We start from the raw sequence: 24114 nt of genomic DNA, 5'->3' as shown, positions 1-24114 counted from the left end.
ACCAAACAAATTGATTCACTGTGACCTACATGGCAACAGTGACTACAATAATCGGGGCATCCTCGAAAACTCCACACGTTGTGAATATCTTCTTATCACAGCACCAGTTTCTCTAATCTGGACAACAATCCACACTTGATCTACCAGTGGTCGTCTGCAATTGTATTCTACGCACACACGAGTCACGCTCGATGAAGAGCCATTGACCGTGGCCTCATCCATAAATAGTGGCCTACCAACAAACAATAATAATGTTGATTTCTCATGCAAATGAGCCTTTAAGTTTGGAAACGAAATCCAAACGGGGACTACAGAGGACTCTTTCTCGGCTTCAAATTTCAGGGACCATTTAAAAACCATCATTTTTTGATTCGCAATAAACCAGTTTTGCCTGACCCAAATCCGATTAAAATCTTGCTCATTGAACATGTTAATTAAAACATGCTTTTAGTCTAACCACTTAATCTCATATGCACCTGAAAGTCCAATCCCTTTAAACGACATACGGATATCTTGTAACTTTGGCATCCGAGTGAATTTCCCAACAAGAGAATGTTGAAACGGCTTGGCTAAACTCTGGATCTCATCTTCAAAAAAGGTTGCGGAAAGCCAATCTTTATATATCATGGTATCGATTTAGGGAATCATGCACGGGGGTTTTCCTCCTGTAGTGATGGTTAAAAAAGATTTCTTTTGAAATCGTGGAGAGGTTGGCGGATGGTTGGCCTACATGGCTTGCCAGAAGCCATGTGATAGTGGCGGCTGAATGGTTTTTTCTGCAGTAAAGTTTGGGGATGATGCCGGGAGCCTTGGGGTAAATGAGGTTACCGGCGGGGGTTGGTTTGGTGGGTCCTACGGTCGGCCAGCCACCATGCAGTGATGGGTGGGGAGTGGGGGAAAGGCATTAAAGTTGAGAGCGTTATCCATTCTTCTTCTTCTTTTTCAAAAAACCCAATTATCTTCATCCAATGATCTTTCAATTAGTAGTTGTTTCATAACATCAGGGACAAGTTGGAAGCAATAACCATACAAAATAAGAAACCTTCAATTGTGAAGTTGAAACAGAGAATATGGAAATTTACAAGAATTCAAACTCCAGGGTTCAGGAAAACATTTTTCCAATGATAATTTTGTTCACCAAAAAGGTTGGCAACTGTAGCAGGCTGACTAATTATAGACATACCAATTATCTATGCATACATACATAAAAATTTATAAATATATTTGTCAGACACTCCACATATATTTTTCCTTTTTATTGGACTATAAATTTTTCACTAAATATGTGTAATTAAAGACTCCTGTTTTTCAAATAAGGGATTATGTATCAATAATTGAATCAAGTATTTAAGTACACATTTTGAAAAATATGAAAATTTTTTATTGGAGAAGAAATTAATCTCCTACAAAATATGTAAAATTACAGGCCAAAAGAAAGAAATTACATTGATTTCCCACTAAATTGGTTATCAATTTTTTTATTTTCTTCAGCTAAATAAAGACTGGTACATTATTCTCTTGGAGCGTCCGGGTCGATTTAGCCAAAAGGCCTTTGGTTATAGCAATCCAAGTTGTTTCCGTAGCTTACACCCAATAAGTCACAGTACCTCCTGTAGAAACCAATCCTACTAGCCACCCTATTATCAGGACCACGACCGCACTCCAGGCCACCGTTGATTATGTTTGTGATGACACCATAGCCAGGGAGCCGGTTTGCTGCCGTGTCCGCAGCAGACGGTGTCCATTGCCCGATTATTACTCTATGGCTTGATGGCTTGTTTCCCTGCGGGGTCATCCAGAACCATATGGCTGTCTTGAAGGATATGATTGCATCCGTGGCTACAAGGTCAGGATTGTTTATGAGGTCTTCTCTAACGGCGTTTCCAGCTGGCCCATAGTTGTAGTTGCTGAGGAAAGTCATGAAGTTTGGGTCAACAACAGTGATTCATTTGGACAAATCATATTCCGATTAACGACAGAGGAACTTACTGAGTCAGTTGGATGGGTCCTCGGCCAAAATATTGTCTACCAGGGGCACATGGCCAGGCGCCGGGAGTACAATAAGGTCCAGGGGGGGACTGTTCCCTTATAAAGCAATATCCCCATGCATACGGGCCATCTGGTGCAGTTGGCCATCCACCTGTACTCGAAATAATTACTCTATTTCAGTTAATTTAATATAATAATCCTCACAGCAATAAATCTTTAGCAAAGAGCTGTTGCTAACCTGTTGTTTCATGAGAGGTTTGACCGAAGAAAGCCGCGAGTTCCCTCTTTCGGGTAGTAAGGTCACCGGTTGTGCCAAATCCACCAAAAGATCGAGCAGCAGTAATGAAAGAATCGTAAGTATAGAACCCATTACTGGGGCATCTTCCATCATTTCGATATTTAAGCATTTGATCAAAGAGAGATCGAGTGATTATGCTGCTAACATCATTGCCACCACTAGGGGTTGGGCCACCACACTGGCTCTGGCAGCCAGTTCCACAGTACTCAGGCGTGTTGCCACACCACCCAAACTGGCTGCAGCACAGCCCATTCGCACATAGAGCACCTCCTGCTTGGCTTCCGCACTGTTGTGCAGAAACCCCTAGCAAGAAAATTGCTAGAGTACTCACCGTCAGAAGAGCATACAACTTCATTTTCTGTATCTCAAGTCTTGGCAGTGTGGGTTCTGGACTGAAAATGGAGCCTTTTATAGATTACTGTCCTCGGTTTTCCTTTGACTATTCTATTCAAAAAGGGCTGCTAACGCTTACATAGTAGAACCCTTATCCTAATAATTGTTGTCTAATTCCACGTCTCATCTCTCACTTTCAAGTGTCACGTGTTTATTGTTTTTATTATTAATTAATACATGTTCATGCTCGGTGCTGGAAAGATTTCAAGAGCTTGGATCTTTCTGGGTTGCGAAGCTGTTTGTTGCCTTGTTTTATGGTAGGAAGTTCCGTTAGAATTCGTTTTCTTCCAGTTACATTGGATCTTGGCCTCCATCTCCACTAAAATTTTCGCCTTATGCATGGAAAAGGGTCACCGAAATCAGGTGAAAAAGTGCTTTTTTTTTAAAAGATATCCTAACAAAATTAATAACAAACAAACAAGCAAACAAAAATCTTTGCTATGATCTTATGCATAAATTAATTTGGTTAATCTCGCATCCAAATTAATCAAAAAATTAATATGCTTAGGTTAAGAAGAACCTAACTTATCCTTTTTTTGAAAAGCAAGAACCTAACTTATCTTAAAAGTTGGTTTTAGCTATCATCTAGTTCAGATATTGTTTTAGATTAAAAATTGTTAATCAAGTTGGCATCCATTTTAGAGAAGTAAACGTTATTTCAATCGATTAAGATATTATTAATATAGAAGAAAATTCAACAAAATAATTGCAAGTAAATAGTAGTACATATAGTGACTCTTTTGTAATCTATTCCAAAAAACGAGAAACAAGTTGGGAAGTTGAAATCAGAATTGTGCAGTAGGTTGATCGATTGAGCCTAACCCCCAGCAGGACCAGGAATTTGCCTAACTCAAATTTAATTCCCTTGTAACGATTGTCAAAAGTAAAGGAGAAAATTGCAACGGCAGCATTTCACCTCTGGCGGAGATTGTTCTGTAATCTAAGCATGTTCGTATCTGTTTTCACATTCCTTCTTTGTTCTTTCCATAATCTTTAGATTTCATTTCTGAAGAATTCTGGGTTTTTCATGAGCTTAGGAGTTGATCGTCTCTCCGCTCTCTAAAAAGAAAACACTTCAAAATTTTTATATATATAGAATTAATACACTTGCCGTAAACAGAGACAGAGAGGAAAAAAAAGTCATGCAGAAATGCAACAAAGCCATTTCCTCTTATCACTTTGCTTGTCAGAATCCTTGTACCGCTTCTTGGAGGGTGTATTCCCAGACGCCTTGGCAGCCTTCTTGTCATTACTAGCCTTTGCGAAAATCACCGTAAATCCTTCAGCTGTAGCAGGATCGTTCACATCCCATTCCCCGAATCTTGGTAGAGGCCTCTCCCTATCATCTGATGCCATGATTAAACAGTACGAATTGATCTCAAGATGATCAGACGAACTTATTAACTAGTTCGATGTAGGCAAAATTGACAAGTTTTTTGTTATTGAATTAAGGGAATTAATCCTTTATAAAGGTAGGGATGGAAATCAAGACTCTGGGTTTCTGTTTTTCCTATGCACCGTACTCGTAACCAACACGGAGCTTACACCATACATTAACATGAAGCCGCGTGAAACGATTTCTTTTGTTATGTAAATCCTGGCGGATTATGCGGATAACAAAGGAATTAAATGTTTCTAGCTCTAATTTTGGGTTTTTTTTTTTTAATTTTTCCCTGATGAATGGGAAGTTTTCTAGTTTAATTCGTTAGAAATTGTTATTAATTACTGTTATTTCTTCCAGAACATAACCCAAACTCGACATGTTAAATTATTTAAAAATAAGAAAAAAAATGAAAACTTTGTTATCATGTTAACTTTGGACGACCAAAAAAAAAAAAAAAAGAAGGAAAAATTAGCATGTTACTAGCATTATGCTCTCCATGTTAGATAGATGTCCTATTGTTTGTTGCTTGCTGATGATGTTATTACATTATTTTTTGTCCTTAATTACCTTATTTTAATCTTGATTAGAACCAACACTGACCACAATCAGTATATATGTAAGTATTTATACAAAAAGATAAAATTTGGAGATTTTTTTTTAGCCCTTATAAATAACGTATTTTTGTACATAACCGTCGAGATAATTTTAACTGTTTTTAGTCATCAGAAAAGATTTTGAGACAAAAATATCCTTAATGAGCCGTCTTCGTTAACATGCACTCTCAAACAAGCGAAAAATTGAAGAAAAAAATAAATATGCAAAGATTGGTTGTGCAAAATACCTAATTTTTTTTTCGAAGATTGTGTAAAACAAAATAATGTTGCATGAGATGGGTTTTCAGATATTTGGGACATGACATTCAGATAATAGGAGAAGAGAGATATTAAATCGAACGAGGAACTGATGGTCATGAATGGAAAGCTTGGCTAATGATGTGAAACCAGAAATTCTTGATACGGTGGTGAATTGAAAGGAGAAAGATGTGAATCCAAAGCAGGAAATGGTCCTGCTATAGCAGGCCATATGTTAGATGGCTGTTGCAAGGTAGGGTTTAGAGTTTGTGAAACGTCATGTTGGGAATGTGTGACACGGCACCGCTCAAAGTTGGTGAGACATCGTGGAGGGAATCTGTGAGACACCAGAATTAAGAGTTGGTGATACGCCATGGTGGGAATCTGTGACACGGCAACGTTCAGAGTTGGTGAGACGCCATGGAGGGAATCTGTGACACGCCAGATTAAGAGTTGGTGACACGACATGGAGGGAATCTGTGACACGCCAACGTTCAGAGTTGGTGAGACGTCATGGATGGAATCTGTGAAACGCTAGAGTTAAGAGTTGGTGACACACCATGGAGGGAATCTATGACACGCTAGCGTTCAGAGTTGGTGAGACACCATGGAGGGAATCTGTGACACATTAGAGTTTAGAGTTGGTGACACACCATGGAGGGAAGCTGTGACACGCCAGAGTTCATAGTTGGTGACACGCCATGGTCATGTTTAGAGTGTGTGACATGGCATTACTTGAAAAGCTGACACGCCATGGTCATGGTTTAGAGTGTGTGACACGACAGTACTTGAGCAGCTGACACGTCATGGTTTGAAATAGAGAGAGGAAAAAAATGGGCAGTTAACGTGGTAATCGTTTGGATTTCCATTGAATTAATTTCCCTTTTCAGAATAAACAAGAATATTAGAAGGCCATTTTTCATTTTAAACAGTTATTATTCAGAATTCGTAATGTCTGTGTGATTCATTTCTCATTCCCGTTGGTATCGGAGTGTTCAAGAAGGCTCTTTGCAAGCGGAACGAAACCACAACACCAGCAAAAATGTCGGCCATGAATGAAGAGGTCAGTGAGTCTCAAATTCGCAGCATTATTCTGTTCGTTAATTTTTTGATTTTTTTCTGGGTTTGTTTTATATGTTCGGATTTTTTGTTTTGTTTTGCAAATGTTTAGACTAAGTTTTCTTGCTGGTTTGATGGTTGTTGTGGTTAAGCCATAGTGGTTTTAAGGGTTTTAGGTGTTTACCGTGTGACGCCATTGTTATTATAGTTAGTTATTGACGTGTGACAGCATTTTACTTGATATACATAGCGTGTGACAGCATTTTACTTGATATGCATGGCGTGTCATAACGATTAACTTGTTATGCATGGCGTGTCATAACGATTAACTTGTTATGCATGGCGTGTCATACTATTTTGATTGCAATGCATGGCGTGTCACAACATTTATTCCTTATTTATGTCTTCAGTGTACCTTATTGCACATGACTGCTTAACTCACTAGTGTATGTGTGCCATGTTTTGCAGATCCAGCGCAAACAGTATGAGGATCTTGACAATTTACTGATCGTGCCGAGGGAGAAGTGGGCGTTCAACGCCGCAATTAACACCCATTGTAAGTGGTCGCAGCTGCATTACATTACAAAGACTCTTCAACAGAAGGGGGAGTACGATCTAGTTAAGCGTACCTGCTTTGGAATGCTCATGGACGTCTATCCACAGAGGTACTTTTGCATTAGTCTCTTGTACAGCATCATGATTCGTCGGATCACTGAGAGCTAGTCAATGGACCATGAGCTATGGTTTGCCATTGGCAAGAGCAAGGCGCGACTATCAAAGCATGAGTTCTACCTCATCATCGAGCTGAAGTTTGGTCTAATGCACGATGTGTTCAGACGACCGTACGAGGTTCCTGCGGAGGGAATTCATGCAAGATACTGGAACAGGCAGGATAGCGTTAAGCTGCAGGCTTTGCTTGATACTTTCCGCGGGGGCAACTTCCAACGACCAGGAGACGTTACCAAGATGGCACTCGTCTTGATCGTGAATAACATTTTATTTGGTCAAGACTACCGTAGACGGGTGACGCCTTAGTTGCTGTCATTGGTGGAGGACATCGACGCTTGGAATGTCTTCTCATGGGGGCACTATGTTTGGAAGCTGACCTTGGACTACCTTTTGAAGGGGTCTGAAGTGCCTGACTCAAGAGTGACAAAGGAAATTCGATTACGCTACAACATTTATGAATTCGCATGGGTGATATAGGTACTATCACGTAACATTTTTCAGTTTCCTTTTGAACAAAAAATTTATGAATGCACTCGTTTATGATTTACAGTCTGATAATGGTTACATTTGACATGCAGGTCTAGGCAATGGAGGCAATTCCGGCCCTTCAAAAAATAATTACCCCCTCTAGTCCGAAGGACAACGTCCACCCAAGAATGTGCAGATAGGATTGCAATCAGAAGCCAAAAGACTTCTACAAGGCAATTCAAAAGTTAGAGTCATCTAACCATGTGAGTGAACAGCTGCTAATTTTTACGTTATATTTGTATAATAATTTTTCCTATTCGATAATGACAACATTTTATTTGTTTATTTACAGTTGTGGGCACTGGAGATGTTGGAATCCACCGCGGATGAGGCCTTTTATGAGTATTTTGTGGACCTTGATGTCCCGTTATCGAAGGGCCACGAGTACGTGCCAATAGGGCACATGGAGGATCAGTCGAATTGGGGCTTAGGTGCGAGGCAAAAAAAGAGAAGCTTAAAGGAAAAAAGAGTCTCTGGTGGCACGAAACAGATGCGTACCATCGCTGCTTTAGTTGATGAGTTGATGGACGAAAGGGACAACCATGGTCAAGGCAGTGAACAGCTGGTAAGGACAAATGTAACGGTTTTGTGTTCTTCAATTCCATTTGTGATTATCGAATAACATTTCTGTGTTTGCAGTTGGACCATGGGCAGGCAGCTCCAGAACCACCCACTGGTCCTCCTCAAAAGCAGAGTGGAAACAACCCATCGGTAAGATCGGTTCTAACGGTTTATGTTATACATTCCCGCATATGTTTATCGAGTGACACAGTAATTTCTGTAATTGCAGTTTATAGAAGCGACGACAGGTTCTCAAGCACCGATCGATCCGGCTAAACCGCAGACAACTAACAAGTTGGCGGTAAGGATATTAAAGTTGTAACGGTTAATGTTCAACAATTTCGTACATGATTATTGAATAACACAGTTATATATGTAATTACAATTTGCGAAAGCGACGACAGGTCCTCAAGCACCAATCGATCCGACTCCACCGTAGACTGCTAACGAGCCGCCAGTTAGGATATTAAAGTTGTAATGGTTAATGTTCAACAATTTCATATATGATTATTGAATAACACAGTTATATATGTTATTGTAGTTGACCCAGTCAAGAACAGTCAATGATGGAGTAGTCACAACTCGCTAGCTTCGACGAATCATGCGCAAGCATGAAAAAGAGATGTTAGAGCTAAAGGCTTCAATTCAGTCATTGAGTGTAGCAATGCAGACACTTGAGGACCGTATCGTTGGTCGGATTCTTGACGGCCTTAAATCATAAGTACGTTATTCTATCTTCACTTGTATTTTGATGGTTTACTTTTAGCAACTGTTTATACTGTATTTTCTTGCTGGTTTGATGGTTTTTAGGGTTAAGTGGTAGTGGTTTAACTAGTTTTTGGTAATTAACGGGTTAAGACATTTGTATTATAGTTAGTTATTGCCGTGTCAACCTTAGCGTGTCACAATATTTCACTTGTTATTCATGGCATGTCACAACGTTTGATTTGATATGCATAGCGTGTCACAACATTTTGCTTGTTATCCTTGGCGTGTCACCAAGTTTATCTTATTATGCATGGCGTGTCACAACATTTTACTTGTTTTGTATGGCGTGTCACAACATTTTGCTCGTTATCCTTGACGTGTCACCGAGTTTATCTTGTTATGCATGGCATGTCACGACATTTTACTTGTTTTGCATGGCGTGTGACAACATTTTACTTGGTATGCACTGCGTGTCAGAACATTTTACTGTTTATGATTTGTGGTATTTTATGAGCTAACTAACGGTTTTTCCAATTTTGTAAGGCGATCCATCTCACGGTGCTGGTCTAGAGCACGATGATGCTGATGATGGACAACATCATGAACCTGGTGTTGACATTGACGATGACGTTCTTGGTGCTGACGGAGAGCACGTAACTCATGTCGATGACGTCGTCGAAGAAGCTGTGGCAGTGGATGTCACTATTCAGTCAGATGATGTTGAAGGAGAGCATCTTCCTCCGACTGATGCATTTGTCGACCCAGCAGCAGGAGCTATCATTCTTTATCATGGGAGCACTCTTGATGCAATTGAGATACGGTCGTCGTCACCAAAGTCATCTACTGTCCATCATGGTGCAGCAAAAATTTCAGACCCAGCTGAGTGAGCACGGTTGAAAATGGCGAGCAAATACATGGCAAGCCCATTCGTCGACCCCTTAGTGACCCATGAAGATGTGAGAGATAAAATCGTAGAAGACTATGAAGTTTTCAAGAAAGAGGAGTCCACGAGGTAAGCTCGTAAATAAAATTACAAATATTGTTTTTTAATGAAACAATTATCCTCCAAGACTTATGAAATTCATTATGTTACATATGCAGGCATAACGTCGGCGTCTTAGGGGATCAAGGGGCTGACTTTTTCATAACCTTAGAGGATCCCAATAAGGAAATGACAAGTGAACATATCGACGCATGCCTCAGCCTACTCTACAAGCGAATGACAAGGCCGAAGTCGAAGTTGTACACTACCCGTGCATGCATGGTTGACATGATATTCTTCGTAAGTTTATTTGAAAATTGTTCAATTCTATAAATACTAAGTTTTTGATTGCATGAAGTGTAAGCTAATGTTTACATGTTTCACAGGACACCATCCGTATGCTACACATCGAATTTCCAACAAAAGATGCCCGGGCCACAATACAAATTCCAGATGAGTTGCGGGGCTATGTGGAGGGTGAAAGGCCAATGTACTCTAAAAAATGGAACTCAATCGTCCTTGATAATTGGCAGTGATAACTCTCCGGGTGTATTGATCAATGCATGCAACTCAATCTCGTCAATTTCTGAGTTTACCCCAACAACATCTTCAACCAGTTTCATCAAGCCCACGAACGACAAATCACTCCTAACCCCCCGCATTCGTGACTCACCACCCTTGTAAATGCCATCCACCCACTAACCATCGTGTCTTATCACAAGTCACACAATTGGAACCCCACTGAAATTTTGAAAAAAAAATATTGTCAATCATTTTACACAATACATGCCGTGATCAAAAATTTATCAATCGTGTTGTTACACACTATGCATATAACGTAAAATGTTGTAACACGCCATGCATATCAAGTCAAATGTCGTGGCACGCCATGCATCAGTATTGTTACACGCCATGCATCACTGTTGTGACACGTCATGCATCACTGTCGTGACACGCCAATCATTGTAATTATTGACTGGTTACACCAACAATCATGACATGCTAAAAACTCAAAAAACCAGTTAACCCATGACACTTCAGGAACAGTCGTGACATGCCAAAAACCCATAAATTCAGTTAACCCACCACACCCCAAGAACAACCGTGACACGCTAACAACCCAAAAAACTAGTTAACTCATAACTCGCCAGGAACAGCCGTGACACACTAACATAACTATAACTCATGTTATATATGCATGGTGTGTAACAACTTTGGGCAATGTTTCTAATCCATCTTATCATTTACACCAAATGTTTCAGAAATTTAAGTGTGTTGCAGAAATAAACCCAATAACAGGTACCTTGATGTCATCTCTGCTATAGGGTGAGTTAATCTATGACAATGTGGCCAGATGCCGAGAGATAGACCATAGCCTGATGACGATGGTGCTCAATAGAGAGTTGACAAAGCTCATACAGTTCAAAGATCTGAGAGAGCTGATAACGATGGTGCTCAACAGAGACTTGCCAGAGTTAAGACAGAGAAAGATGACCGAGCCTAAACAGTTGCGCGCATTTTTTTTTATTTTTTTATTTTCTCTCTAGCGGGAGGCATATAGCTCAAACAGCTGAGTATTTATTTGAAACGATGTTTTTAAGGGCATTTTGGTCTACTTATGTTTATTTTTGGCTAGAAACAGATAACTTTATATGGGTGATTATTTTTGAAATCATCTTATTACGAGGTCCTTTTCTCACAATTTCCTCATAAAATTTCATACCAAAATTTGGATAAACTTACACAATAAAACATGTTCAAGATGTGGTGACTTATGAAAATGAAAATTGATTAATCTAAAAAGGAAAACCATGTTGAAGTGAAAATATATAAAAAGCAATATGACAATATATCTTCCCTTTAATGCACAAATTCATCTTCCCTTTCTTGGCATATCGATTTCCTTAATTAAGAAAGTTAAGATGAGAAGAAATTTGTATTTACTCTGACACAAATGAATTTTCTCTCAATAAAGACTTTCTGCAGTGATAGTCTTTGATCAAACAATTATGCAATCAAAGTGCTGTGTGGTGGGAGATGACAGATGAATTAATTCTAGCCCATTTGCGGGGGGAAAAGAAAGAGATTAACCCATTGACGACGTGCCGCCCTTATCGCACGATAGTTTGCTACATTTTATATACGTTTTAATGGTCTGAGTCAGACATAAGCATCAAATCCCACTCTCCGGCCCTCACCTATCTAACATCCCGTTGAAGACCCGAGTTAGACATAATTAACCCCCATGGAGGATCTTCTGCTTCATTGCTCTGCGCCCCGATCGCCTGTGACCTTCCTGGAGCGAGCTGCCGATGTTTATGGAGATCAGGTTTCCATCGTTTATGGTACCCTTTGCTTCTCCTGGAGAGAAACTCATCAAAGATGTCTCAGACTTGCTTCGGCTTTGGCTCAGCTGGAGAATATTTCTCGGGGTGATACTGTAAGTTTGCCTTTCTTCTTTGATTCTTTTAGCACTATTTCAATGCATCGAATCACAGATAGTTTCCTTTGAAAAAAAGTAGCTTAATTTATTATCGAATCATTTCTGATTCTGATGACTTGTATTAATTTGCATGGAAACTTAGCAATGTCAATATGTCATAGAGAAAGGAGCCTGTAAATTTAAAAGAACTTAGTTTGAAGAAGAAGGGAAGGAAACAGGAATTTTATTTTTTACCTACAAAAGAAAAAAAGAGAGAATTAAAAGAATTGGTAAATGCTTCGAATTAAATCGACTCTAATTACCCTAAAAAAAGGATTGAAAAACGTAATTATTCAGTTTCTAATCTTTGGTTTTCTTAATTAGCTAGAATTTGCGATGATGGAAATGAAAAATGTATTCTGGAAGGTCCATGGCTCGTAATTATTACAAAATTCATAGGCTTAGGTTAGGAATCCCCGTATGATTAAAATATTTTTATCTTTTTAATTATTAAAAATAAATAGAAGCATTTATGTGTTTACTATAAAAGAACACCAAGCGTCAAAGTCAACAAGCCCAAGCTACGATAGATTCATGCATGAAGGTGATGCACGAGATAAACGACAATCTTATCAAATTTATTTTGTTCTTTGTCCTGGCTTTAATTATCTAGAAGCTAGATTTTTTAAAAAATTTTAAAAATCATTTTACATGTATTAAAATTTTAAGACAGTGAAATTTTTATTATATTTATATACTTAAAAAAAATTATCATTTTAATACTTCTACTAAAATTATAAATCAGTCGAAATGAATCACAAATAATCAATAAATAAATGTAACGTGGTCCCGTAAGCCTAGTTAGTCTTTTTTTTATGTAATTATTTTTTCAGTCAATCAGGATGCAAAGTCAAGTTGCAACATGTACAGTGCAAGTCTTTTCTCGAATAGGAATTTTAATGAAAGCCTTCCCCAGTATAAACTCTAAAGTCAACTTAAATTAGGTTAAAACAATCAAACTTAGGTTCATTCATTGAATAAAAAAAAAGATTTGCTAAGACTATCATGAATAGCGATGGATCCACATAATTTACTTATATCTGATTGTGCAATCAATGGGTTTCATGTGATTTTTTTGAAAACGAACCTGAGATTAGTGAGATATTTTATTCTGATCAATTGCTTATTGGATGGAACAAATCACCCCAAATTAAATACTACTTGGGTGCAATTTTTTTTTTTTGCTCTCTATGTTTTTTAATTAGGGCCGGCATGCTTTCACATATAGCTTTGTGTTTAGGAGGGAGGTGGCTCGATATGGTTAATTTAATCCGGCTGAGCATTGACTATACGTTAGTGAAAATGATTTGGGAAAGATTAAAAATGAAAATTTGTCACAATCGTCTCTTGTTTCCAGGAAGATTCGTGTCTGCAATCTGTAAATTAAGAAAGAAAAAACAAATAGTCTGTCATGACAAAACAAATGGCTGCTCATCAGCTTAAGGGAAAACCTAAAAATGGTGCTGAGTGTGGTTACATCTAATATACTAGTAATTAATTTGCTAAATATTCTTAATTACAAGTAGTTCCTCGACGAGAAAGTCGAGTCAGTAAAAAACCAAAATACAAGATCTTCTCCAATCACGTCGCATACAAATATACATGTTGCTCTAATTAGCTCGGAGCCTTGTTTTCGAAACATTGAATTTTGTTATGTGATAGCACCGAATTGTCTCTAAGTATTGCATTTGTCAATGAACAAACATAGTTGACATCTCCATTGTTACTATCAAATGAGTAGGTTGCAGCTTTGGCGCCAAATATTCCAGCATTATATGAGCTGCATTTTGCTGTTCCAATGGCTGGTGCAGTTCTCTCTGCACTTAACGTTAGGTTGGATGCAGCTACTTTAGCAGTAATACTGGAAAACCTGGAGGCCAAATTTATTTTTGTTGACTATCAATTTGTTCACGTTGTTCACAAAGCACTTGAAACACTATCACAAAAGAAGGGCAAGCAACCTCTCCTCGTGTTAATCCAAGAATATGACCAGGAAGCAGCTCCAGTGGCAGATGAGTTCTGCCCTGTTGGTATCAAGTATAATGATCTTCTTGGAATGGGAAGGACAGATTTTGAAATAGTGAAACCAAAGGATGAAGGTGATCCAATTTCAGTTAATTTTACCTCGGGCTCAACGGGAGAACCAAAAGGAGTATTATACAGCCATAGAGCTGCCTATCTCAATTCATTAGCATCAATTCTTCGGTATGACATGGGGGTTGCCCCAGTGTTTTTATGGACAGTGGACATGTTCCGGTGCAACGGATGGTGTTGCACTTGGGCCATGGCTGCTCTCGGTGGCACCAGCATCTGCTTAAGAAATGTCTCAGCAAAAGTCATATTCGATTCCATTCTTCTTCACAGTGTAACTCACTTGTGCGGTGCACCTGCCGTTTTGAAAATGATCGCGGACGCACCATCCCGCGAGCAAAGGCCGCTTCCTTGTAAGGTTCATGTCATTATCGCCGGTGTATTGCCAATGACCCAAGCGCTCAAGGTTGAAGGATTAGGATTTTCTGTTAGCTATGCGTATGGAATGACGGAGGTCCTCGGCCCGGCGATCGTCAGGCCATGGAGAGCTGAACCGGATTCTTGTCTCTCCAATGAACATAGAAAGGATAAGTTCCACGAAGCACTTCGCAGACTTCTGATTGAAGAGATTGATGTGAAAGATCCGGACACGATGAAGAGCGTGCCACGCAATGGAAAAACAATTGGGGAGGTAATGTTCAGAGGCAACACGTTGATGTCGGGGTACCTTAAAAATCCTAAAGCAACTCAAGAAGCATTTAAGGAAGGATGGTACAGGACCAGGGACCTCGGGCTTATCCATCCGAATGGTGTCATACAACTTAAGGACCGCGCAATGGATATTATAGTTTCAGGGGGAGAGATTGTAAGCACGTTGGAGGTGGAGGCAGTGCTGTTAAGCCACCCAAAGCTCCTGGAGGCTGCAGTGGTTGGAAAGCATGATGATTGTTTGAAAGAGAAGCCCTGTGCTTTTGTGAGATTGAAGGAAGGGTACGGTGCAAGTTGTGAAGAGATTGTCAAATTTTGCGAGGAACAACTGCCAAATTCCATGGTTCCTCGAACTATAGTTTTTGGGGAATTACCAGTCAATTCGACTGGCAAGGTGCAAAAATTTACTCTTAGGGAGAAGGCTAATACCATCCACAGTGTCATGAGCCAACCTTGTATAGAGCCATGAAAAGATAGAATTCTCTAGGAGTTTAAGTCTTTTGTGCTTTTAAAGGAGATGTTCCCCTTTTCAAACATTGTAATGACACTTGATGACATTTGTAGAAATTATTGTTAAGTCTTAAGAGGAATACCTTTTAGGAATGAGATGTCCTCATTTTAAGCATTGTAATGGTTATTGGTAAAATACTTATAAAATCTCGTAAACTCTTTATAAAGGGTGAGCAGTCGACAGATTGTTGAGTTGCCTCACTGATAAAGGTATATTTATAACGAATCATCTAATGTTGTCCTTATGGCTCGACGATGATGTGTCTTAGCTTTTTTGTATTTATTTTCATATTAATAAAATATTTTCCTTTATTTGGTCTCAGTGGTTGCGTATATGACATTTGATATGTTCTATGATTTTGATGTGCATTGTCTTAGTTTGATTTGTTGTTATTGTTGATGTTTAATCAGATATAAACAAGTTATTAGCTGGCTTGTGTGGAAGCATTCACTCAAACACCGCATGGATTATCGCATACTTTAACAAAGGAGCATAGTTCATGACACATAACATTAGTTTAACAATGGGTGCCAGAGATCGTCGAAGGCTTTTAATTTGTTAATTAATATAAACAAGCTCTTAATTAAACAAACAATTATCTTCTCAATTCACCTGCATGTGTCTTTGTTATATCACTGAAGTTATTGCTAGCAATCAGATAATAGTAGCAGTCGTTCAAAGACTTGCTGCTTTCCCTTTTTTATTTCTTTATCTCTTTGAAGTCTTCTTTTGGATATCAATTAAGAAGATCAAATGACTTAAAAACCTGATTAATATATATACATATATATATATATATATATATATATATATATATATATTTGAAGTTAAAATTTATTCACTTCAGAGGAAACCAATGGTTCGCCTCTGGAAGGAGTACAAAACAGTTCAGATTGGTCACTCCCAAAAAAAAAGAGTGACTAGTCTGAATCGTTCTCAAAAGCTTTGAGCACTACAAGAAATTTGGCTATTTTCAACGAAAATTTTCGTTGGAAATAAGCCATTTTTTGTTGGAAATGTTTATTTTCAACGAAAAAATCCATTGAAAATTTCGTCGGTACAAGCCTTGTGGGTAATACTTTTCGTTGAAAATCCGTTGGAAATTTCCAATAGAAATTTCGTTGGAAATCCGTTGAAAATTTGAATTTCTGCCCCTTTTTTTTAGAAATCCGTTGGAAAAAAATTCCGTTGGAAAGTATATTTCCAACGGAAAATCTGTTGGAAATTTCCAACAGAATTTCTGTTGAAAATTCTATTTCCAACTGAAAATTCGATTGGCATTTCCAACGAAAATTTCTGTAGGAAAAATATTACCGACGGAATTTCCGTTGGTAATATTTTGACCTATTATTTTTATAATAAATTTTCAGAAAAAATTACCATTTTTGTTTTCGATACTAAATTTAATTCCGCATTCAACTGTAAAATATATAAAAGAAACACACATTACAAAATTGAGATTCAAGTCCTAACATTTAATTAGAAATTATCCTTAACACACAATATATAATATAGTTTGATACATATGAATATTAAACATAACATCCTTAAAAAGTATCCAAGTGTTTGCTTTGAAAATTATACATCATGTGAGGGAATTTTTTTTCTTACTTGTCAAGTCTTGAAGGTCCCGCATCGCCAAGGGTTGAACGCACATTACTCATGAACATGGTTTCCATACATGCCATAAATTGACTCATGCCTTCCGCCATCACATTTCTCATTTCTTCACGTATTTCTTCACGTATCTTATTCAAGTTTTGTGCAAGATTTTCCACTTTTTCTTCCAATGCATTCACGAGACAGTTAAAGTTTGAGTTGATAGGGCCATACACAGACTCAGATGTTGCTACATTGGATTGTGTTTCAGTTAGTAAAGCTGTCGCAGGGACACGAGTGCCAAACCCATACACGTGAGTGCGTGTAGTCTCCTTCCCTCCAATTGTTTCAGTCCAAGCCTGTGGATCGAATTCCGGCTGAGAAGATGATTCATCGCCATACTTCTGCGATAGTACAGAATTATACATTTCCTATATAAAAACCATCATTAATGATTAATATTGAAGTAGAACATCAACTTAGAAGAAATAGTCAAAATTAATGAATTTTTACTTACACTCGTAGACTTGGACTTGTTATCAATAAAATCACCATGACCCTCTGAGCGCTTGTGAGTATGATTGAAAACTTCCAAGAAGGTAACATCTTGTTTTAGCTCAATTGCCTGAATTTATTAACAATTATATTTAGTCAATCATAATCGATATATATATATATATATAACATGTATAGCAAAACCAAAATCCAACTACGGTTGAACAATTTAAATGAAATTCATGGGAAAACATACATATTAATTCTGAGTAACATTAATTCATACCATCCTTTTTGCATGAACCACAAATAGAACTGAACCGTCAGTGTGCTTTGGAATGCTTCATTCTTTTGGGGTTAAACGATTTTGCCTTACTTTTCGCGATTTGTTTTGCCACTCTTCTGTACCCCATACTGTATCGATCAGGGTGTCCCATATTTCATTTGTGATCCATTCCCTTGACATGCCTCTGCATTTCTGTAATGTTATTAGTTTTGGCTTCAGTCATTGCTTTATGCCTTTCTTCTGAAAGCATGTCTATTAATCGATTGGAACAAATTTTTTCCTATATGCGTCGAGCTAAAACATCTTTATTTGCAGACCAAACACATTTTTCCTACAACATAATGTAATACAATAATTTAACAAAGTTATACAAATTAATGGAAAAGAAAATGCTTAATAAATATATAACAAACATAATACCTGAAATTTTCTAAACATTAACTCTTTGATATCATTATGGATTTTCCTCCAAGTGATTTTTGATGATCCTTGTTATTGTAGATGTGACCCCTCTCTCAAAAAAAGTGCTTGTAAAATATTTCAAATAATTGTATATATTAAAATTAAAAAAATTAAAAATTGAGTTGAAAAATATAACAAGTTTAACAAGATAACATACTTATCCCCAATAGGAGTTATATGCAGTCTGTCCGATGGATCTACAAGAGTCTATAGTCCTACACTGGGTCCCCTACCTATTGATCTTGACGATTCCTCATTTGCATTTCCACCTAAATCAATAGATGGGGATCTTGTAATATCATGTGTAGATATCTCATTTTCTACTTGCTTTGCAAATGCATCGTACAAAGACTGTGTCTCAAATGGTGCATCATTATTCTCCTGCTGTACCTGTTGTGGAATGGATATATCATCACACGCTTGGGAACTTGTAGGCACAACCATACTCCTCGATGCATATGAAGACCTAGGTTTCGATTTTAATTGCTTCCCTTTAACCATCGTTCCTGCAATATTGTATTGTTAAAATCCCATTAGTAATTATTATTAATATGATTATTATTATAACAGAATAAAAAACTTAAATTCACAGCAATGACACGTATAATTCTTAATTAATAGAAGCAAAGCAGCAATTATATATTAACTAATTTCAACATTTAAATCTTGATTTTAACTCAAACGTTCTAATTTTACATCATGTCAAAATACTTTAATATTATAAAATTTAAGTTCAACAATACCGTAAAAAGAAAATATTAAACCAATATCGTACGTGCCTACAGTCATTATTCATTTCCTTAATAATCAAACTCATGTTTTGCATTATTATCACTATCATCATTATAAGTTTCACAATCGTAGTGCTCCACATGATCGTCATCTTCATCTTCATCTTCATATTCATCTTCATCTTCATCTTCATATTCATCTTCATCATCATCTTCATTATCTTCTCCTTCCATGTCATCTTCTTCATCTTCATCTTTATCGATATCATCTTCTTCATCCTCAATCGATAGATTAACCTCTTCATAATCACTACTCGCTAACTATGTTAAATCAACTTCCTCTATTTGAGTACTAGTAATTGAATTGGACACATCTTCTTGGTATACTGCTTCATTCAAATCACTTTCATTTTCTCTATCACCACTAATAGGAATTTGAAATCTACTCCTAGCTTTTGTTTTAAATACTGCCCACCAATCACGTCGATCTCTTCTTCTTGATGGATAACTACTATAATAAACTTGGTGAGCTTGAGCAGTTAAAACAAATGGTTCATTACTGGCCAGTATTGAGTTGTAATTGACATCAACAAGACCATGCAATCGATCCACCTTTATTCCTTTTTCAGTATCAAACTAATGACACTTGAATAGAACAACTCTATTCCCTATACCAAAATACTCCAACTCGATTATATCCACTAAGATGGCATAAAAGTCACACTCATGATCATTGCAAACCTCATTATTCATTATCTTACGATTTTGGCCGTAATCTAAGGTGTGAAACTTGAAACCATTTACAAAATATCTACTGTAACACCTTATCATACATCTAGGACCATAAGAGATTTCAATTATACGTTGGTCTATTTCCTCATTATGCTTTGCAACCTACAAACATGAGATACAAGAGAATAAAATAATAAATTACATAATAAAAAATAAAATGATTAATTAAAAGTTCACTTCTATGTTAAGGAAACTTACATAATTTTTAAACTATTTTACGAATCTCGCGTCACGTACTTTCTCCAATTCCTCTTCCGAAATTTCCACAACATCTCCTTTCACAATTTCATCAAATATCCTATCATAATATCCACGACTACGTGATTAACTTCAATCTTATTATAGGGTATTAACAAGTTAAAAAAGTAATGGTACTTACTTTATATATGAGAGCATCTCTTCATAATTCATTAAAACATATAACTCAGTAGCATAAAACTCATCCTCATCTAAAAATCGAGATTTATCACATGAACCAAAAGCTCACCCCGGGTGAGTGAAAATTGAAAGACGACCCATAGAGTCCACCTCTCCCCCATCATCATTACGTGACACTCTATTTACTCTTGTTCGCACAGCATGTTCAAAATACCATGAGCAGAATAAGAAAACTTCCTCGATAATATAAGCCTCACATATAGATCTTTCAACAGAGGCACGATTTTTTACTTCTTCAACTGTTGCAAAAACCTAACAACCACAATATTCATCAATCTTATGATGTACTTTAAACTCTTCAAAATAAATATATGAAAACAAATAACAATTATTTTACCTCTCAAATGGATACATCCATCGATACTGGATGGGTCCACCAACCTTGGCCTCGTAAGGTAAATGAATCGGCAAATGCTCCATAGAGTCAAAGAAACCTGGAGGAAATATCTTCTCTAATTTGCATATAGTTTCACATATTTTTCCTTGCAACGTTTCCATATGATCAATAAGTATTTCAGTTACGCACAAATCCCTAAAAAATTGAGATATCTCAGTAATTGCATCCCAAATTGTTTGAGGCAGCATATCACGAAATATAATTGGGAGCAATCGTTGCATAAAAACATGACAATCATGACTTTTCATCCCATAAAATTTTTCAATAATCTCATTAACACATCAAGAAATGTTTGACACAAAACCATATGGTAATCTCAATTGTTTAACCCAAGCACAGACATTTCTTATTTCCTCCTTATTTAATGTGTACGCAGCCTTAGGCTTGTACAGTTTTTCATTATTTTCCACCAATTCCAATTCTGGCCACTTGCAATACACTTTCAAATCTTGTCGTGCCTTTATGTTGTCCTTTGTCCTTCCTTTAACATCCATCACTGTGTTAAGTATATTCTCAAAAAAATTACGTTCAATATGCATAACATCTAAATTATGACGAATAAGAAGCGTATGCCAATAAGGTAGAGACTAAAATATACTCTTCTTCACCCAATTATGATAAACACCATAGCTTGAACTCTTTCGCTCACCACATTTTGTTCCGAATGGGAGATGAGGAAGCGAATTCAAACGTGTCAATATTTCTTCGCCTGATAATCGAGGAAATGGTAAGTCATGTTCAACTCTTTTTTTAATAAATTTGTCTCTCTGCCTCGTAAAAGGATGATTAGTTGGCAAAAATTACCGATGGCAATCAAAGAAATAAGGTTTCCTACCATGTTCCAATATGAAAGATTTAGAATGTTCCATGCAATATGGACATGATAATCGTCCATGTGTACTCCACCCTGACAACATACCATAAGCAAAAAAATCATTAATTGTCCACAATAATGCTACTTTCATATGAAAATTTTGTTTTTTATATGCATCATAGGTCACAACACCTTCTCTCCACAATAAAGTCAACTCATCTATCAAAGGCCTCAAGAAAATATCTATATTTTGACTTGGACTTTTCTTACTCGGAATAACCATGTTAAGAAATATATATTGTTGTTTCATACACATCCAAAGAGGTAAATTATACACACAAAGCATTACTGGCCAAACAGAATAAGGCTTGACAGTCGATCCAAAAGGGTTGAAACCGTCAGCACATACCTCGAGTCTTACATTTTGAGGTTCCATTGCAAAGAATTCATGTGTGCGGTTGAAGTGTTGCCAAGCCTCACCATCAACAGGGTGTCTAAGGAGTCCATCATCACTGTGGTGTTGTGCATACCACGTCATATGTTTAACAGTTTTACATGACATATAAAGCCTTTAAAGCCTCGGTATAAGTGGCAAGTAACGCAAAATCTTGTAAGGAATTTTCTTATGCCTTCTCACACTTGAATTCCTCTATTTATACCGAGGATGTCCACATACCTGACAATGCTCAAATGTAGCAAATCGCTCATAAAATAACATGCAATTGTTATTGCAAGCATCAATTTTGATATATCCCAAACCAAGCTTTGCTACCTTCTTCTTCATCTTATAAAAATTGATAGGTAAATTCTCATCAGATGGCAACATATTCTTTATTATCTCCAACAGTCGATCAAAACATGATTCACTCAAATTGTACTCCGCCTTAACACTTAAAAGTTGCGACACATTTGAAAGTGTTGTGTGCTTTGTGCAACCTACCCACAAAGGTTCCTCTGCATTGCTTAACAAAGAGTAAAAAGAAGATGCATTTGGATTGGGATCTTCTTCTACAAAGCTCGACTCATTTTCAGAACCATGGTTGAAAGCAACTTCGAGACGCATAGCATCCCTAACCATTCTAGTATATGGATTTTCTATTTCATCTTCATATGTAAGTTCTCGAAAAGTAGCATCTCCCTCAAATCTAAAGCATGGTTCAACTCTAGATCTATTTCTTGATGATTGTCCAACATGATTTTCCCCATGTAAACTCCAAATTGTGTAAGCCCCAGTAAAACCACGGTTTAGGATGTGTTCTGTGACTTTATCTTTATCTAAGAACTTGTTGTTACTACATCGTGTGCAAAGGCATCTAATTTTATTCTTCCACATAAATGTAGTCTTCGAACATGCGAAATTAATAAATTCAGTAACTCCGTTTACAAATTCAGCTATAATGAATCCATTCTGTAATCGACGGTACATCCAAGAGCGATCTCCTGACATTTATTATTATCCTAAGTATCATAGAATATCATTATTAAGACTAATTTGTATTGATGGAAACAAAACAATTTGTTAAACCCTACATTCCAATATGTATTATATTTATATATATATATATATATATATATATATATATATATATATATGTATATATTCAAAATTACATTATAAGATGCAAAGTAGCCCTTATAGTATAAATTATTGCATACATGAATTATAAAAAAACCTAGAAAAATTATTTATATTTATTAGGATAGTATCAGATTGAACAGCATGAGTATTGTGGACGGGTCAAAATATATGTACTATTATCCGTTGAAAAGGCTAGTATCATTATTTACAAAATTGAAGTTTAACAGGGGTGGTCAGTTCTCAAATACCAACATTTAATTGCTTTTGTGTTTATCTTACTCACCTGCAAAATTAGACCAAAACCCGAACTCGTTTTGAAGCAGATTGAACACTGGTTTGATGCTTTCAGAGCCGACTTTAGCCTTTGACTGAATTTAAAGTAATGAAACGTTTAGGCTTGTAACCGTAAATCAAATAATTAAAACACAATAACATCATTGAAAATACCTAGGGTGCATTAATTGATAAACAAATCTTGATAAACATCAAATAAACAAGATATACAAAATTAACCCCTAGGGCTAAGAATGTCGACGGCTAATGTACCTTATAATTTCTCTAAACCCGAACTCTAACCCTGTAAAAAATTAACTACCCTAACCCTATTAACTACCCGAATAATTTTAAAATTAATACCCCAACTTTAACCCTATTACATTTTTACTACCCTATAATTATCCTAACCCGTTTAAAAATCTGATTATATTAAAAAATTATTAAAATCTTCTTCATACAATTTCTCAGTGTATACCCGAATCCATATACATATACAATAATATTTCTCTACGTATTTCATAAAATTAACTACACATTAAATTTTCTTCCACAAAAATATTAAAATTTAAATTTAAATAATAAAAAATAAATATCTTAAACATAAAATTAAATAACTAAAAACAAATATATGGGGAACCAGACAACAGAATTATCACCAAAAATCAAGTCTAAAAGTACTAATTGCAATCTAGGGTAATGAAAAACTCTCTCATAAACTAATGACAACATCGACATTGGCATGTTCCATTAATTCTTAGGGTATCATTTTTCAGTAACATACAATACTAATATCATTAAGATATTAACAGACAACAATAGCAACACATTAACTCCAAAAAATTGTCTGAAACAATCAATAAACTAGCATCATTTTGCAATAGCAGACAGCCCTAATTGAAGCATCAAATCTTGTTTGCATAACAATTATTAAGAATGAACCTAGTTTAACAAAATCCTATACCAAAATCTCAGCTGGGGAATAACAATGGTGTGGGGCTTGAGGCGACACAGAGGCAGCCGAGCGTGGAGTG

The 24114-nt window shown here is 36.7% G+C and overlaps 2 protein-coding genes and 3 pseudogenes across 2 annotated transcripts; 1 reads left to right on the top strand and 4 right to left on the bottom strand.

The window, feature by feature from the left end:
• Positions 1-1358: 1358 nt before the first annotated feature.
• On the bottom strand, positions 1359-2676 carry LOC18610673 (endochitinase B-like). The gene is made up of 3 exons (XM_007046486.3): positions 2228-2676; positions 1990-2140; positions 1359-1907 (listed from the first exon to the last, which is right to left on the bottom strand). Exons 1-3 carry the CDS (start codon positions 2640-2642, stop codon positions 1538-1540), a joined length of 936 nt encoding a protein of 311 aa, XP_007046548.2. The 5' UTR covers positions 2643-2676; the 3' UTR covers positions 1359-1537.
• Positions 2677-3651: 975 nt separating this feature from the next.
• On the bottom strand, positions 3652-4143 carry LOC18610672 (protein NOI4 pseudogene; annotated as a pseudogene).
• A 7324-nt stretch (positions 4144-11467) lies between these two features.
• LOC18610671 (butanoate--CoA ligase AAE1-like) lies at positions 11468-15380 on the top strand. The gene is made up of 2 exons (XM_007046484.3): positions 11468-11922; positions 13706-15380. The coding sequence occupies exons 1-2, from the start codon at positions 11728-11730 to the stop codon at positions 15170-15172; spliced, it is 1662 nt and encodes a 553-aa protein (XP_007046546.3). The 5' UTR covers positions 11468-11727; the 3' UTR covers positions 15173-15380.
• A 3728-nt stretch (positions 15381-19108) lies between these two features.
• On the bottom strand, positions 19109-20953 carry LOC148764403 (uncharacterized; annotated as a pseudogene).
• Positions 20954-21214: 261 nt separating this feature from the next.
• LOC148764402 (uncharacterized) lies at positions 21215-22675 on the bottom strand (annotated as a pseudogene).
• Positions 22676-24114: the final 1439 nt, after the last annotated feature.

The sequence above is a fragment of the Theobroma cacao genome, chromosome 1 (assembly GCF_053813885.1).
Source record: "Theobroma cacao isolate CCN51 chromosome 1, ASM5381388v1, whole genome shotgun sequence".
Taxonomy (NCBI): Eukaryota; Viridiplantae; Streptophyta; class Magnoliopsida; order Malvales; family Malvaceae; genus Theobroma; species Theobroma cacao.
This window is presented reverse-complemented; position numbering and strand designations above follow the sequence as displayed.